This window comes from Phalacrocorax aristotelis, chromosome 5 (assembly GCF_949628215.1).
Source record: "Phalacrocorax aristotelis chromosome 5, bGulAri2.1, whole genome shotgun sequence".
Lineage (NCBI taxonomy): Eukaryota > Metazoa > Chordata > Aves > Suliformes > Phalacrocoracidae > Phalacrocorax > Phalacrocorax aristotelis.
Genome location: NC_134280.1, coordinates 43,361,684 through 43,378,531, shown reverse-complemented (window position 1 = coordinate 43,378,531; position 16,848 = coordinate 43,361,684). Strand labels below are relative to the sequence as shown.

Sequence of the window (16,848 nt, the reverse complement as noted above, 5' to 3'; positions counted from 1 at the left end):
TTTCTTAGAGACTGTCCTGTTCCACCCCCTGCCTCCCCCATGCTGTCCATCATCTCCATCTGGCATCTTTTTTAACAGTTATAGGTTGAAGTGGTTTTCTGTCCTCAAACCAGGTTTAGTGCGTTTCTGGCAATCACCCCACATAAATTCAGGGAGACACACACTTGCCAGAACATGGGATGCTTATTTCTGGCGACAGGCAGATGGAATATTGCCTTCATGGAATAGCATTAAATCTGGGAGTATTATTTTCTGTTCGTCCCTGTGAGCGTATTTGTATTCCATTATACTGAGCAAAAAGAGCTTTTATTATTCAGCCTGCCATTAAAAAGCCTTCAAAGAATGTATACAATTTAAAATAACATCTAGTCAAATAACTGTCATTTGTCTCGATGTTTTATTCCTGTTACAGGAAAGCAGCACTTTCCTCCAAAGTGGAAGTCTGTTTATCGTAGCAGTCAACAAGACTGATCTCTTCATTATAAAGAGAACCTGTAGCTTGTGACGGAGTGACATACTTGCTATTAAATATTAATTGAGTTTCAAGGCTCCTGGAAAACTGCTCAGTCTGCACAGTAAGACCTTTGCCAGCCATTCCTTAATAGGCTCTGGTGTCTTTTTGCCCAGAGACTGCAACTATTTGGGGAAGATATTTTGGATCTAGTCACAGCCCTTATTTTGCTGGGGTCTTGGGACATTGTGACTCATCCTCCTAGGTAGCACCTCCTGTAGTCTGCCCCATGTGCACACCTTCAGTCAATAAGTTAAATTGGAAGGGGTTTTTTAATCTTATGCCAAGTTTGGTCATGATAATACATTATCAAGTGACCTTTTTAAATCTTAACCAGCTTCTTTGAAAAACACTTCCCCCCCTCCCCAAATCTTTCTGTTGATTTTAATGTAAAATAACGCTTTGAAGTTTGCAATTTATAGTCCCCTGAGAATTAGAAAGTGAAAGGAATGGGTCATATATCCTTTTTTTTCTTCTTCTTCTTTTCTTGCTTTAGTCCCTTGAGACAATGCATGCCTTCAAGGCAGCACCTTGTTATTCCACCCCATCGAATGCCACGTTGCATTTGCCGGGGATCAAACCTAAGATGAAGAAAAGATAAGAAAATTGGCCATAATGAACTCCAGAAGCAGCAGGCATTTTCACCATGAACTTGGAAACTCACAGTGGAGAACTGAACTTTAATTCAAACCAGTCCAAATGCCAAACAGTGAGGCTTTGAAGTCTGTAGAGGAATCAGTGGAAATCCTTTGAGCTAGGCAAAGATACTGATAGACTTTTTTTTCTTCCTTTTTTTTTTAAGCGTTAACTCTTCGCATGCTTGTCTGCTTTTAGGGAAGAAAGCCCTCCTACGTAAAACAAGCAGAACAAAAATAAGCAACATGCTTTGCTTTTTTTTTTTTGTTCCATTTCAGGATGAGCTGGTGTATGGATTTGATAAAAACATATGCTCTAATGGAATAAAATAATAACTGAGATAATTGTCGGCATAGATTAGTCTTCTGACGAGTGAATAAATAAATCCCAATGAAACCTATCATCCCCGCACTGAAAACCTGTTTCAGTGTTGGTTTACTCTTTCTGAAGAAAGGAGGGAAACTTGCATCAATTATTTTTCTACTGAATGTTTCTTCGACGAATATTGGTTTCTCCCTGCTTGTACTGCAGCGCTGGGTTGGACAGGATAGCCTGACCTCTTAATGTTTATTAATGCCACCGAACCATTTCAAAAGTGAGAACAAGAGTTAAAAATGCGAAGCGGAGAGCAGCCTTGCCGTGCACTTTGTCGCTTATTATCTTCATAACAGAGGGCTGAAATCACCGGCTGCCCCGTCTCGAGGTTGGGGTGATATCATAATTGCTGTATTTTTTCTGTTGGGGGGAGCAGGGTGGAGTCACCCCAATCACTCATAAGATGTGCAGAAGGGATTTGGGGAGTTTGCTGTGAGCTTGGCGCTCCTCCACCCCATCGTAGCGGTGGCTCTGCCTGCCCGAGACAGCATGACATTATAATTTAGCTGACCATTCGCTGGGCAAAGGTCCCGCAGCTGAACTCACCGCCAAAGTATGTGGGCAATACAGATTTCACAGATTAGGCAGAAATGTATTAAACACTAATGTGAAAAATGCAGGGCAAATAATTTTAAAGTCCTTAACTCATCAAAATGTTATTGGTATTCATAGCTGTTATTCCGTAGTTATAGAAACAAATGGTTGTAAAATTTGGGGTTTGTTTTGTTTTGTTTTTTACTGGAGTCTGTTGTTCCCTAACTTGTTATACAAGCAGAAATCATGTTTGCTTCTATAAGTCCTCGTGATGTTTTCAAAAGCACTGTGCAAACCCAGCTAAGAGACCTGCAGAAAAACACAAAGACTGCAGCTAGTTCCTTATTACACAAGAACAGCAATTTCTTAGTGAAATTAAAGTGTATTATCCACAGGAGTTTCCCTCTGAATTTACTGTAAGAAAGGTTTTCTGATGATTCTAGCAGTTGTGTTGTCTCATACAATTTTTTTCCCTACCCCGAGGTCTCCTCCACAATTATAATTCCATATACAGCTTGATTCCGTGTTATGGTTTGGGGGGTTTAGTTGGGTTTATTTATTTATTTAAAACACCTAAACCAGAAGCAAAATCCAGGACCGTATTTGAAAGGTCCCTCCTCCTGCCTTTCTCAAAAAGCGTTAAATAAGTTCAGGAGCCGGTCTGGGGGAGGATTTTGTTTTTTTCTTCGATCCATAAACTATTTCAGGAGTGGGAGGGGGGGAGGTGATGATGTTTTGCCTGGAATGGTTGTTTCTGTATTTTAGATTTCATGCTCTCCCGACGCTGATTTCGCCCCCAAACTCCTAATCCCTTTTGACATAGTAAATGACCGTGGAGATGGCTGCTTGGAGAAACAAAGACCGGAGTCGTCAGGAGGCTGATTAGCCTTAGAAGCAGCGGATAATGTTTTGAGAGAGATATATGTATGACCGACAGTGGGAAAAAGAGTCTCTGAAAAAAGTGTTCAGCCTTCTAAGTTTCACCGATTTGCTTGCTGCAATTGAGCATTTAAAAAAAAATCCTCTGTAGAATTGTTTAATCTTCTGTCATTTATTAGGCGTTAAATCCGTGAATTGGCTAGAAACAGACTAAAAATTATTCAGTCTTCTGGAAAATAGATATAAAATTGTTTTGGTTTTTTTTCCTCCCCCAAATGATTGCGGAACATGATCCATAGTTTTTACTGTTTGCAGACATCAGTATTGACTAGCTGTTCAGCTTAGCTGTAATCGGAGTGAAGTGAAAGGATTTACTTTATTTTAATCAAGCAAAACAACTTCTAAAATTTAGGAAATTTAAAATTAACCCTTGTATATTAAAAAATTCTGCATGGCTTGAATTAATATTAAGTGTTATGAACCCTGTCATTCCTCAGTGAATAATTCTGCAGCCACCTTTGCCATTAATTAGAAGACCCAGTTCCGGACAAAACTGCTCACCTTCTTCGATAGTAATTTAAATTTCTGGCTTTTTTTATAGTATCATCACCAGGGCAAAGCCATTGGTTTGTCTGCAGTTTAATTGTTGCTCTTTGTCTTGGGGACTTAGCTTTACTGGGATGGATCTGAGGAAAGAGTCTGTTTTCATCTGTGCACAAGAAAAATTAAAAAATAACAGACTGGGTTAGATGTGCCTGAAATGCTGCCCACAGATGAAATCTCAGAAATACATTGTTTGAAAGAAGTTCATTTGCTTGCGTCTTAAATTTTCATGTGAGCCTTTTTTATTATTATTATTTTTTAAACAATTAAAAAGAGAAAAATGAGGGAGGGCGTGCTGAGAGGCAGGAGGGCTTTGGCCCTCCCGGGTCAAGTTTTATTGCCAAAGATATAGCTGCTTACGTACATGGCAAGCATCAAAGAGAGCTGGGACTGTGGCTTTGGAGTACTGGTGTAATACTGGAATTAGGAGAAAGCCAGAAGAAAGAGCAGCCCAGGGAGTTTGGGTAGGAGTCACGGGTGAAGGAAAGGGTTCAAGTCTGGATTTGAGAGTGCTCTTGAGTTTGGATGGGTTTGTGATGGTCAAGGTACCAAAAGCATTATTTGGTTTTTTATTCTGACACCCTGCCATCTTGCTTTTCTCCTCCCAGGCAGGCTCTGTCTGGGTCAGGCATGCACCACCCATCCCACAAACACAGACTATCTGTCCTCCTGGCTACTCTTGGATAGGGAAGCCAGGGAACCTGTGACACATGTTTCTTAAGGCCCTGAGGGACCTGATAAAAATCTGCTGTGCATTCAGAGCACCACTAATAATTGCTCAGAAATAAAGACTTTTGCTGGGGTAACCAGTTGCGGCTGTAAGGTCACCCCATCCTGCACCGGAGAAAACTCTGGACATCCTCAAAACGGCTTCTTTTAACTATTGTCAAATACCGATTGATTTACTTTTAAACATCAACCCCTGCTTTTTCTCTCCTAAAATTTATACAGACAGGGTTCACGGTTAACTCTTGGTGCTGCCTGTGTGTTGGCTGTGCCACTAGAGGGTATCTTCGAACCACCGTCACTGCGAGGGGACCTTCGGCCAAGCATCACCAGCACCGTCGCGCTGCTTGCTGGCTGTCCCTGTTCCTCGGGTGTGTTCGTGATTGGGCATCAGCGGATGAGCTGTTCCATGGCCAAAAAAAAATGTTAACAATTCAGGGTTGCATCAGTTGCTCGGTGCTGACAGACCATGCGCGCAGCTTGGGGTTGCAGGTTTGGCTTGTGCTCCAACTGGCTTTGGGTGATCCCACACTTCAGCTGAGGTACTAGCAGCTCCCATGGTATCATGACTTTGGTGGGGGGCAGGGGGAAATGATGATTTTAGTGGTTTTCCTTTGGTTAGAAATTAAAGAGGTCATCATTACTTCAAAGCTCAGTAAGAAAAAGACCCTCTGCCACGTGCACTTGCTTCGAAACTGCTGCTTTAGTCCTTTGTGAAGGAGGTGGTTTCTATTTAAAACCTCTGTGGGTTTCACCAAACAGAATTTTGTCGACTGTAAAGTCATCAGCAAAAACTGTGTTATTTTGTCTTCTGTAATAATCTCCCTGAGGACAAAATGTATATGGCAATCATGTCATTTGAGGAAAAATATAAAATTCCTCTTTCGAGTTTGTAAGAATTAAAAGAAAATAAGATCCTTTTCGCGTAGGTTTCCATGTCTGTGTGCAGAGACTGGCAGGCAGGAACATTGCAGGAGGCTGTTAGGTTACTGAAGCAATTAATTGGCAGAAAATTAAAGCTAGAAGCTTTTTTTTTTGTACTACTTGGGGTCTGAATGCCTTGGCCAGACCTGTGATGTGCCCAGCATCCCTGCATGCAGCGGCCCTGCTCATCGGTGGCAATGGAAACCAATGGCTTTGACCAATGCTGGTAGTATCTCATTGCATGGTAGATGTTAATACTCCATTAAAAACAAACTCTGCAGAGGGCAAAATGGCATGAGCTCAGATCGGTGTTGGGGCTAATACAAATTGCTGACTCTAGAAGGTGTCTTGTGTCTGTTTAACATCGTTGTAGCAAGAGATGTGAATTTTTATGGGTGCCTTGATAGCGCGTGAGCAGTCTCAGCACTAAACAGACTTTTCTGTGCTCTTTCTGTTTTACGGAGCATCATATAACAGCTGTACTCAATAAAAGCGAAGCTCTTGTGTATGCAGACATATTTACAGGTTCATGCTTTGGATGTGCGTAACTTCAATTCATGTTTTAGAAAGTTAACCTTGCCAGTAGCTGTTCCTAGGGTGGGGAAACAGGGAAATACTGTTGTGTTCAGTACCAGCAAGGGACGGCATCAGTCAGGTTGTCCTAGGGATACATCCAAGATTCAGTGGCTACATTTATAATAGAAAAATAACATAATTTGGAAATCATTACTGTACATAAAGGGCAACTCTATATACATAAAAGCATATCCTTGCTTTTCCACCGTTTCCTGCAGTTATCAGTGCCCAATCAATAAAAGTCAAAACAACTTTCAAGACCATGCATGTGGGTACCCTGGGGTGAACTGAAGGTACAAGAAGTTGTTCATCCAAGAGCACTTGCGACGGGGTTTCTCAGTCAGAAAAGACTGTGGGTGTCTGCGTCGTGTTTGTTAAGAAGCTCCGTTGCTTCGACTTTTTTCCTTGCTGTGATCTCAGTTCTGCCATGTTTGTGCTGGAGCTGTTAGACAAAGAAGCAACTACTCACTCTGTGCTCAACTTGCCAGTTTTTGCTTTGTTGGCATCTTGATGTGGGGAAATAGGGTGTTTGCAACCTCATGTAGTTTTTGAACAGAAATTGAGTAGATTGAAGAGGGAAGCCAGAGGGAAGAGGCCTTTTGCTGAGAAACTGGAGTAACAGACCTCTTGTTTCATTTAAATAACAGCTTTAACAGACAATAGTTTATGGATGCAAAGCAATTCAGTCCATTTTTTTAGTGAACAAATTGTTAGAGGATGGGAAACTGGAGTTCAGATTGCTGTATTTGGGTGGGATATTTGCATATTAAACCTTTTTGCCCCATGTGACATGCCCAGTCTTTCATTATGGTAAATGAGAAGTGCAGAAAGGAAAAAATAAACAGCTTTGCAGATTCTGCAAAGGATAAAGGAGATATTTAGAAGGAGAACGTGGAGACAAGTGTCCCAAACCAAGGTTTATATGTAAATTTATATGTCTTTTGGTATGTAAAGCAAGATATGATCACAAACGGAAAACACAACGTACAGCAACTTATTTCCCTGGTCAAGACTTGAGGCTGTTGATGAAGGAATTAATAGACCTCACTGAAAAAACATAAGATTGACTTTAAAACTTTACTGTGGTAGGGCAAGGTGATCTGCCAGCCAGTCTCACACCTTGTAAGAAAACAGGAGATGGGCTTCGCTACTGTGGAATAATAGTGCAAGGTTTTATAACGGGTCTGTTCGAGATGGTTTAAGTGTTTCTGTATTTGTTCAAGAGCTAAAATAACGTGTCTGCGATTGTTAAATTTTTGTTGCAGGACGGTAGTAATGCCCATTGCCAATGAATTTGCCCCAGATGTTGTGCTGGTGTCATCTGGTTTTGATGCAGTAGAAGGCCATCCCACACCCCTTGGAGGATATAATCTATCAGCAAAATGTAAGTTGTGCGTTTACAAGAGCAAAGATCCAAAACTGGTGTCAACGGCTGCTGTCCTATGGACTAATGTACAGGTTTTATTTTTTGAGGTCTATCTTCAGATCTTTCATTTAAATGGCACACTTTTCAGCCTTTGTCTTTGCACTTTTGTGTGTTTTGTCACTGCACTGTATATATTTTGGTCAGGCCAAAGCCTTCTTTTTCTTGAAACATTGCATGTTTCAATTTTGAGTGCAAATAAATTATGGAAGGAAGTTACCAATTCATTTGTAGTCATATCTCTGTGGAAGACAGCTGCTGAATAAGAGAGTTATGCTTATTTTAATGCAAAATTTTAGAAAGAGGCAATACCAGATATAAACAGCATACCTTGCTCTGAATGCTAGTAGAAGTTTCTTTCTTCTTCTAGCATACCTAATTAAAAATTCAAGCTGAATATTTTTGTTCTCTACCTTTGAAGCAATTATACAGTCCCCCAAGAATGTCCCTTTTGCTTTGGATCCGGGATGTTTTGTATTGCACAGGAGATGCACTGCAGTTTCCCCACCTCCCCTGGTTATGCTGGGTTTATCTGGCACCGTTTCATTCCAGTCAATTGGGAAGACAGTTTTTCTTGCAAAAGGATTTTATTATTATTTTTTAAGAGTTTGTTTCAGCCAGGAAACTTATTCTTTACCGTGAACTTCAGAACCTCATAAGGTAGCTGAACCTATAAACTTTATATAAGAATAAAGTGAAATAGATTTACAAGAGGCAAGTTATTTAATATATCCAGAAACACTTTGTAACGAGAAGGTCTTGTTTACCTTCTTGTTGAATTTCCCATGCTCTGCTACTCTCGCAAAACGATTATGGGCTCATCCATGAATCTGTTTATCTGGCTGTTAATTTGCCAATTTGCAAAGACGCTCATGGGGTCACTGCAAAACAAAAAGCAGGGAGCATGGATGGAGGGTTGAAATGCCCTGTATTTTCTTTTGCTTAGGTTTTTTTTTTTTTTTTTTTTGGAGGGGGAGGGTTGCTTTGAAGGATACATTTTTTTAAAATCCTCGCAGCTTGGATCTGTTTTGTTTAAAGGGTAGAAATGTATTGTGTGTCATATGATCAAAGTGCTGGGTGCCCCAGGAATTTTTATAGCATATTATATATGGGAAGAAACGTCTGTTAAGAACTAGATGTCAAATATCTCTGGGGCACTGCAATGCTGCTATCGCAACTGAAAGCACCGGCAGCAATTTTACTGATTTCCCCTTGCCCGCCTCCCTCCCCCTGTGCCTCCCCGATGGCCGCTCTGACTTTGCATCTTCCAAAGCAGGGCAAAAAGCCACATCCTTCCACCGTCTTTCCTTCCTTCCAAAGGAGATATTTGCTGCTATATATAATTCAGGGCACTGAGGGGTGGTAGGGAGGATGGTGGTGCCTGGGATAAACTCCAGCGAAGCGCTCGTGGGGGTGATCTGGATCTGTCCCATGGTGCACACGGCTGAGCCAGTCCAGCAGGGAACCATGGCTGGAATTCTGCAGCAAACGTATTAAAATCCAACCTGGCTTATATTATGTATTGAGTCCTTTCAGATCCCTTGTGGTTTTTTAATATGATGTAATTCCTTTCTATAATTCTTTGATCCTTTGCCAGGAGCCTGATTCCAGCCACAGCCTTTGCCCTTCTCCTGCATTTCCTCTTTTCCCTTGTTACAGGCTTTGGGTACCTGACGAAGCAGCTGATGGGCCTGGCTGGGGGTCGTGTTGTCCTGGCCCTTGAAGGAGGCCATGACCTGACGGCCATTTGCGATGCCTCGGAAGCGTGTGTTTCTGCTTTGCTGGGAAATGAGGTACAGAGACAGGCAAAACCAGGGGCTGCAACGTCTACCCCCTCATCTTGCAGAGTTATCCCATCATGGGGCTGAATCTGGGCTTCTTATCCTGCAAAATGGTCAATCTGCCAAATTTTTGTCATTGTTTTGAGTCCTTGTGACATGTGTTTAAAAACTACCTGTGTTTCGCAATCCATATTATAAGGGCCGAAATAGCTAAGAACTGCATTTGGGTTTGTTCTTTATCCAGATAGTTTGCTTTTTGCTCTTTGGCAAGCAGCCAATTAGTTTAATTTCTTCCTGAAATCATTGACCAAGCCTTCCCTTCTCTTTGCAGACCACCTCTCTAGTACTACAGGCTGTACCTGCTGCGTTGGGCAGCTTGCTTCACATTGTTTTCAGTTGTATATTTTCCCCCCCTTGACATTTTATTTTCTACCTCCTTCCAAATTCCTGTGTCACAGAAACTGGCTGGAAAGGCCAGGGTGTTTGATTCCAAGATAAGAGCAAGGAAGAGAATTACACCAAGGAAATCTAGTTTCTGGCTTCCAGGGAGGTCAGGATATTTTCCCCCAGAGGCAGATACTTTAGCTTTTCTGCCTTTTTTTCCCTCCCCTCTTATAGCGTCAGTAGGATTAAGAAGAAGTTATTCAGATTCCCTGTGCCCATCATCAGTATCTGCTGTAGCTGGCACTGAATAGGCAGCTCACACCCACGTTTCTTCCAGTGTAGTTGATAACTGAAAAGTTCAGAGTGGCGCCACTTGACATGTCTTTGGGCTCAGGGAGTGCAGGGTCATGTACTGCAGAAATATGGCAGCAAGGAAATACCAAAATCAATTATGGGCAGCAAAATCTCAGACTGCGGATCTTGTGCATCTGCTGTGTCGGTACCTTGGCATACACTTCTGCTCAAGAAGCGTATTTCTCTATAGTTTGTGGGCTTTTGAGTATGAGCAACTGCTTTGTTTGTGCCAAGCCTCCTTCTGGTTCATTCCTCTTTTCTGGACACCTTTTCTTCACGTGCAGGATGACCACAGTCCAAGTAATTGAGTCTTGGATGGGCACAGTAGACTGCAGAAGTGCCTTGAATTGATTTTCCACCTCACTCAGAGAAGTAGGTGCTCGCTTAGCCTGCAGCCCCGGCCATGGTCCCCATGCAGTATCTGCTGTTGGTGTCCTGGCATAGCAGGGCCTCTGGAGCTGTTCAAAACAACCACTGAAGATCAATAGCATTAATTAAAAAAACAGCACAGCATGATTCCTTAGGCTACATATAGCTAAAAATTTCAGCTTCGGGCAGAGCAACCACGCCAATTTGAAGTTGGGGGTGGCTTTGAAACCTCAGGCAGCATTAATGGCTTGGCTAGTGTGTTTGAATTCTTTTAGGCTGCCTCTTTAAATAAGAGATTGCTCTCACTACCTTGTGGAAATGAGCAAATATTGAAAGGCTAGAGTAACGGGACATGAGGAGGCTCCTGAGATGACCTGTGGTAGAGCAGACTTCTGAAAGTAGTGGTCTCTTCCACAAAGCAAGAAGTCTACCTGCCTGTCAGATGGTGAAGGAAGGAGAGTCCTCCTGAAGCTTTCACCTGCCATGGAGAGCACAACTAGCGTATCTCATCACCACCCTTTGCTGAAGAACTCCTTGGTACAGGAGGTGAGGGAGGACATGTGGTCAACATCTGAAGGTGCAGCACCACAGAGACGAAAAGCCAAGCAGAATTTCAGTTCTGGGCCTGCCTCCAGTGAGACCTGACTTCTGGGGATGGTCCCATGAGCAGACTCGCTCTGACTCCAGTTCAGTGACCATCAGCCTTCCTCAGGTCTGAGTATTTGGAGTATGGAGCTTGGATCTGCATGGAGGTGCATATCACCTGTGTTTGCTGACTTTTCCAGCCTTTTGTCGAAGTGCTCTGTCTTGCCATATGCCCATGAAGGACGACAGTGCCTGGGGAAACCTCACTAACCAGTCCAAGAGATAAAACAGCTGGGATTTATCAAAAGCATCTGCTTCAATCATCCAGCATCCCATCTCTAAGTGTCCAGACAGCATCCGCTCCTCGTGCTTGGCCAGGCAGTTCTGATAAGACTCTCAGCATGAGTAACTGATCCAGCATGCCAGTCTGTGCTCAGCCCTCGGGACAGCCGAAAACCCAGGAGCCAGCTGCTACATCAGCATGAAAGCAATGGACTTTGTTATTGCAGCCACCTATCTTTCTTAAGCTGACAGCTGATGGCCCTGTTCTCACCACCAACAATTCCTCCAGCTCCATTCACCTTTGGGCACGGTCAGCACTAATGGCAGGATGCACTTTGAAGGGGAGACAGAAGAAATGATGCGTGAAGGATGTCATTCCTCTTGCTTAACATGCTCCTACGATGCAGGCGGGTGACTGCAATGTGGCGTGAGGCTCTGTGTGCAATAAATAAGCACTTGATCCAAGCCACGAACATGTTTGGAAGCGCAAGACCTTGGGGAGATTTTAGCACTCACGATAGCTTGGATGTTGTCAACTGCCTAAGTCATTTCATTTAGCAGAGTGAATGTTGATCCTTAAAGGTAAAAAAAAAATTCACTTTTTTAGGTCACTGAATCAGGACAGCTCTAAGACACTTCAAAATACTTAAAGATGGACCTGTTCTCACTTTTCCTAGGTGGGCTATAAGGCTGCACAGATATCTTGATAATGTTCTCTGACTTACCCACACATCAAAAAGCAGGAAACACTAGTTTTATCAAGGACTTATAAAATCTTTTTAATGCAAGGAAGTTGGAGGGAACTGCTGTTGCTTTGTCCCATGGCCCTTTGATGAAGTTTGATATACAGCGTGTTAGACGATTTTGCATGCGTGCTCATAGCCAGCTGCAGGCAGCGACGGGCTGCGGGGAGGTTTGCTGGCTGAAGAGTGGTGCCAGAGTTAAATGGGGAAATGGTAGGAAATGAGGGGAATGGTGCCAGTCCCCAAAGCGTCTGCGTTCGCCAGCAGAGATCAAAACTCCCGCTTCAGAAAAAGCGTTATGCAGAGGCATGAGCCGGTTTGTTCCCAACTGTCCAGGAAATTAAAACAGATCTTTAGCTTTGCAGCAGATTATTTTAATGCAAAATGAGTTAGTGCCAGGTGAGGTTGCTTGAAAATGTACATACATTGCTTTAGTTGCAAATTTAGTTGTGCAAAACTAACACAATTTCAGTTGAAAAATCAAAGGCAGGCGTAATGCAGGGAAGATGTGATGATGATAATTTAGACCAGTAATCCACCATTCCTCTCCCGGTACTTAAAGCAGCCTCTGACAGCAGCGCTGGAGGGCAGGGGAGGAAGCAACCTTGCAGAGCTGCTCAATCCATCACGGGCATCACCAGCCTGTACCCTTCAAACCAACTTCTGCCCCATGGCAAATGCTGCTTGTGAACTAACTGTCTGTTCCCAGGAAGCAATGCTGCTAATTAAGCACTGGAGTATCAGTAGCATTCACTGCCCCAGGCTAGGACCCATGCTAGCACCGTGCCTGAAGCAGGGTGCAGAGCTCCTGTGCCGCAGAGCTGCAAACAGTGGGGGGAGAGATGGGAGGCACGTACTGGGATATGTGGTCCTGGAGCTCAGCAGGACTTGCAGTGCTGCCTGTTGCTGCTACAAATGCTTTGTCATTTTTCATGCAGAAGTGGTGGAGGTGTGTCCGGTGTCAGACTTCGGACATCCTGAATAAACAAGAAGGTGATAATAAACAGTTGCTTTAAAACCTTTGCCTGATGCCCAGAAGTATTTCCTTCTTTTTCCGGGGACGCAATGGGTGAGGCCATTGTCTGTGAGTGTTATTTCAGGAGGAGGGACATGCAATGGAAACTATTCACACGTATGGCTGGACTGCCTGATGTTGTGTGCTTTATATCAATATCAACCAAGAGGCGTTAGAAAACTCTTACTTTTTTGTTTTTTAGTTTTGTCCAGGAACTGCTTTTGATTTCACTTAATGTCATAGAGAAGCCAGTTTGGGCCAGAATTATTTTTAGAGTGGAGAATTTATAAAAAGTGCAATCTGTAATTATTAAATCTGGAACAGAGCAATTTCTAGTCCTCATGAAGTACCTATCAAATGGCTGCCATGTGGTCACAAGAGCAGATCTCTTGGCTGGAACTTCTCCTGGCTTTGAACAGAAGTTACAGTTAAACTTTGCCATAGTTGGTTTTGGTTTTTTGGTGTTTTTTGTTTGTTTGTTTGTTAATTAAACTATTAAACTGTGGCTGCTTCTTCGCTGACGAATATCCCTGGATGGGCTTTCACCAGCATTTTCAGACATAGCTAACAGCTGTGAACATCTCTTCTTTTGGGTACCCAACTTGGGAGGTCTGTGACGACCTCACGTTCTTTGTGGAGAACCTAGGGAGGTGGGCCAGGGAGACAGAAAAAAAGATGGACTTTGGAGAGCATCAGCTCTGCTGAAAGTTGTATCTTGACTATTTAGTTGGTTGTGAGATGTCTTGAGCTTGTGTGAGTCTAATCCAAGCCACTGACCATGTACGTGAGCCAAGTAGAGCTGCTCTGCTGAGGCATCCTTACCTATAAAGCAGATGCCCCTGTTGTGCCAGAGGAAACCAGTATTCTCCCGTGTCATCTGTTGAAAGCAAATAACTCCGTCTCCTTCCCTTGGAAGACCTTGTTATAATTTTGCATTTTTAAAATTTTAATTATTTTCCTTTTTTTTTTTTAACAAATTGGAAGATCTGTGCTGTAGATCTGTCTCCTTTCCTGGGGAGGCGTGCTGGTGCCACAGAGGGAGGCAGCCCTAACTCCTGCCTGCTGTCAGAGCCCCATGAATGTATCTTAGGGTCTTTGCTGGCTCTTCAGGAATAAAGGCCAACAAACTAATAATAACTGTAGGTTGGTTTTGGGCCCACGTTTCTTTCCCAGTGGGAATCGAATCAAGCATCGTAGCTACAACAATAAAAGGTTTAATAACTTCATAAAGGGCAAAGGGGCTGATTTTAGCTTTTCAGTCATCTCAAGGTGAGAGGAGTAACCCAATCAAGTAACCTACCAACGCAAACTGAAAGGGCACCTCTGTCCTGGGCGGTAGGAGAGCTTGCATCTGAAAATAAGCAATATTTGTGTGCAACTAGTTTGGACATTAGTTTTGTATATAGCAAGTCACAGGTCTGCAGAAGGTTTTTGCTCCTGAGTGCCCAGGAACAGTTCTATTTTTTTTATTTAAAACAGCTGTGCTGATCCAAGCATGGTCTCAGTGGTCTACACTACAGCTTATAGCCAGCACTGCTCAGTCAGCAGAGGTGTGTGCTCCCTGACTGATACAGCTGGGGTCCCCGGGACCTCTAACAGAGATGCAGCTCCAGTGGCAAAACCACTTCCTTCCCAGAACAGCTTCTTTTACACCCACGGTCTGGAGTAGTCTATCCTGGTGGCAGTGCAGGTTTGCTGGTGGGAACTGCATCCAAACCAGCACTTGGCCATTACAGTCCTGCAAGGCAACTCCATCAGCATCATACTGCTCATATGGATTTCATATACAAGCTTTTAGGGGTAGATCCACACCACAGAACTTCGCTCCAGTGTAACTGGAGATAGAGGAATAACTGGAGAAGGGCTTAGAGGAGCTTCTTTAGAGTGGCATTTCCTGATTCATAGCTCTGTAGCAAGATGAAGATACTCTTATTGTCCCATGTTCCTTGTTAAGTAAATTGTTCTTAGTGCTTTCATATTTTATGGTTGTTCACAGGTGGTAACAAAGGCAGCACAGCCATTGGGAGGGTGGGACGTATGTTAGAGCAAACCAGAAATTGCCTATGTGCCATTTGCATTTACAGCATGAAAGCAGCCAAGCCCAGAAAGATACCTGCTTGTAATGTGCATTTACATTGAATGTTTCTGGGAGGCTTCTGTGTCATCTTTCAACTTAAAATCTCAATACCAGCAGCGTGTTCTTATTGTCGCTTTTTTGTCTAAAGAGCAAGTAAAAGAAGCCACCATCAAAAAGCCTAAATTATGAGCTTTACTGGTAACTTCAAGGCAATTTTTTTTCAAAGATTAGCATACAGATCTAATGCTGCTCTGCCCTGGCAAGACTAGCCCCACAGCTGGTAAGAGGTATCAGTGGTTACTGAAGTTAGAGTTACACTGAGTGTGGCTTTAAAGCAGTATTTTGCTGTTTCCCTATAGAAAATTAGGCTGTTTACTTCTCAGGTACAGATTTCTTTTCAGTAAAGAGTTAATAAATGCATTGAATTAGGTATTTAGAAGAATTAAAAAGCCACCCCTTTTATTTCTTTAAAGGAAAACTAGAAGCGTGGCTGTTACCGTATTTTTAAGTGCCTATTATTTGCATATTGTTTTGTTTTAACAGTGAAAACTTTGCAAAAAGTTAGATCTGAGCAATAGTTTAAAAAGATCCTTTGTAAAAGCAGCCAACATCACTTGTCTTATTTTTCTGGTCTGTGTAATAGTGCCTCTTCAGAGCTTACATCAATGGCTGCAGGCAGGCAGCCCAGGAGCTGTGTGGCTGCTGAGCCTTGTGGAGCTGCAGCATGTTGTATGTGGAGGAGCATCAGGCTGGAGGAGGTGCTGAGTATCACCAGAGCACTTAGAGAGTCTGTGTGTTATGGACATTTAACTAAAGGCAGATAGTAAGAATTAGGGGAGCAGGGTGGAGGCTTGATATGGCAGAGCCACTTGCTAAATTGCACTTGAATCCTGGTCTTTAACTTGAGATAACATTTCTTTGGTGTTCCTGTCTTTCCAGCTTGACCCTCTTCCAGAAAAGGTTTTCCAGCAGAGAGCAAATGCTAATGCAGTGCATTCAATGGAGAAAGTAATCGAGATACACAGTGAGTATAGCACCACTCACTCAGTTGCTTCCCTGTTGGATTGCCCTGTGGGATACCCATTTGGCTTCTCCATCATCCTGGCAACTCCATGTTCCCTCATCCTAGTTTACGGGGTGGTCACTGCACAGTGAACTGGATTTGTGCAGCCACAAGCTGGTCTTACTGTGCGTGCAGTAGTGGATTGAGTGATGCATGAGGAATGGTCCATTCAGGGAAATGCTTTGGTGCTTGAGGAGAGATTAGTATTAAAACCTTTAAAATCTCTGTAAAGGACAGTCTGTGCTGCACTTAGAGTGTGCTTTTATCTCTTCAAAAGCAATTCAAGTATCTCCGATTAACATAAATCTTGTTGGGTGTTGTGGCATCCATTAATTAAGAATGGATAGGGATGAAAGTTGCTGATATTGTAGGTTTATGTAGCTGGGGAGGTTAAAATCATTGTGGTAGAAGCTTTCCTGGGGACATTTTTGGGAAATGGAGTGAAAGATCTTTAGTAACATGTGAATCCCACTGCTAGGTCTTGACATCTTCCTTCTTCAAACATTTGCAGTCTAAAACTGAAGGGTGAAATTATAGGGTGAAAATGGAGCTTAGAAGACACCGAAGCAATTTTTTTCCCCTGAAAAATGCCCAGTGACTTCAGAAATTTGCATTCCATTTCCAGAAGCTGCCCTGAAGAGTGAGTGGTCAGCAGCGATATGACACCTCAGCAGCACCATAAGCCAGCCAGTGATTTTTTTTCCCCCCCTTAAAATGAGCACAGCAAATTAAAAGGGTCTCTAAGAAAGACCCTCAGGTATGCTGCCCAACACAGGAGAAGCAAAGTTGTTTGAAAACAAGTTCCACCTCCCCATCTTCTGGCCTCACTATACAGGTTCTTGCTTTCAAGCTTTTTGCTGTGGCTTCTTGGGTAACAACAAATTTGGTGTGTACTGCCTGGGGGCCAAGAGAACATCTTTTGTTTTCTCCTTCTGAAGCCTTCTCTGTGCTCTTCCCACTGAAAAAGGGTGGCAAACTGCCAACATACGAAATAAATACAACTTAGAC

At 43.0% G+C, this 16,848-nt stretch overlaps 1 protein-coding gene across 8 annotated transcripts in view; it reads left to right on the top strand.

The window, feature by feature from the left end:
• The window catches only part of HDAC4 (histone deacetylase 4), a 262,455-nt gene that overhangs the window by 242,969 nt on the left and 2,638 nt on the right, over window positions 1-16,848 (top strand). For 7 of the 8 annotated variants that reach the window (XM_075094174.1, XM_075094175.1, XM_075094177.1 and 4 more), the window contains 3 exons: window positions 7,030-7,148; window positions 8,847-8,980; window positions 15,717-15,801. In XM_075094174.1, the coding sequence (XP_074950275.1) occupies window positions 7,030-7,148; window positions 8,847-8,980; window positions 15,717-15,801 (338 nt within the window). Of the gene's footprint in view, window positions 1-7,029; window positions 7,149-8,846; window positions 8,981-12,623; window positions 12,798-15,716; window positions 15,802-16,848 lie in introns of those variants that run through there. The other variant, XM_075094176.1, reaches the window with a different exon arrangement.